At 51.9% G+C, this 1,323-nt stretch overlaps 1 protein-coding gene across 1 annotated transcript; it reads left to right on the forward strand.

Moving 5' to 3' along the window:
* Positions 1-585: 585 nt before the first annotated feature.
* COL26b_014503 (uncharacterized protein) lies at positions 586-1,029 on the forward strand (the record flags this gene model as incomplete). The annotated part of the gene is made up of 2 exons (XM_053187074.1): positions 586-971; positions 1,017-1,029. The coding sequence occupies 2 exons, from the start codon at positions 586-588 to the stop codon at positions 1,027-1,029; spliced, it is 399 nt and encodes a 132-aa protein (XP_053028981.1).
* Positions 1,030-1,323: the final 294 nt, after the last annotated feature.

A 1,323-nucleotide genomic window follows, 5' to 3' on the forward strand; every position in this document is an offset into this window, starting at 1 on the left:
CCGTTTCTCCAGCTGCGTCTCATTTCGGAGAGACCAAGAGACAGTATGCTGCCGTTAAGACCTGCTGAAACTCGGGCGAAAGAGCATCGGGCCGCTTGCGGTTGACACACCGATGATTATCTGGCATGAATAATAGTCAGACGATATTTTTTCAGTCGCACCTCTGCTGGTCGCAAGCATCGGCGACCGCTTCCACCCCTGATCTCGCATACGTCCCAGCCCAAATCGCGATGGCGTCAGCTAGCCCACCACGAGGAGAACTATTCAGATCCCTCGAAAGGTGATAGGCGTTTTCTTTATTGACATTTTAATCTGATGCTAATCCTTCATCAGCCTCTATCAGACCGGCATCTACTCGGATCTGAAAATAATCAGTCTCACCAGAAGCTATCTTGTACACCGCGCCATCGTTTGTCCACGGTCCGGTTTCTTAGCAGCGGCATGTCGTAGTCCCCTTAAAGTACTAATGCCTTGGCTGACACACGAAGTCTCTCGTGTTCATTTGTGTTAACATGGCTGGCAATACAGGAAGTTGCCGATGGCGCGATATCCCTTCCCGACGACGAACCTCTTGTTATCGACATGATGATCCAGTACTTCTACCTCCTCGACTACCAGCAATCGCTTTATTCCGACGACACCTCACAGTCGTCAGAGCTAGAGGACACGAAATCCACGCACATCTCTTGTCTACTACTGCATGTCAAGGTGTATGCAGCCGCAGAAAAGTACGCCATTGAAGGTCTCAAGGACCTCGCTGTGGCTAAGTTCAGGACGACTGCTATACAAGACTGGGACCCCGCTGCTTTTCTCGACGCTGCCAGCGAGGCGTACACGTCCACCATAGACACCGATCGCGGGCTACGAGACGCTGTCATCGAGGTGTTCGCCGCGCACAAGGACTTGCTGTATGAGGATGAAGCGAAGGTGATTGTCGAGAGGCTTGGCCCACTGGGCTATGACTTCCTTGTGTATCTCCATCGGAGAGGAAATCCGCCTTCATATAAGTCATACAGGCCATTAAAATAGTGGTGATGGATCTCATCACAGTTGGGGCAGCGGACAACACCACTTTTGCCCGACCAGTGGAGATGTGAAGTTGGGCTGGTGTGTCATTATTCCGCCGAAGCCCGTCCCTGGCCTGATGTATTCCTTCCTTAACTCGGAGGATGGAATGGCCTAGGTATTATTCGCAGGCGATTCTAGTAAAATCGGCCATACAAATGGCGGAAGGTGGTCCGGGCGTTGGAGCAGAATCGGTTGGACTCGGGACGGAGCTGTAATTGGGTGGTGTTTAACCCCAAGTGGAGACTCTAGCTTAGG

The sequence above is a fragment of the Colletotrichum chrysophilum genome (assembly GCF_026319265.1).
Source record: "Colletotrichum chrysophilum strain AFK26 chromosome Unknown scaffold_462, whole genome shotgun sequence".
Lineage (NCBI taxonomy): Eukaryota > Fungi > Ascomycota > Sordariomycetes > Glomerellales > Glomerellaceae > Colletotrichum > Colletotrichum chrysophilum.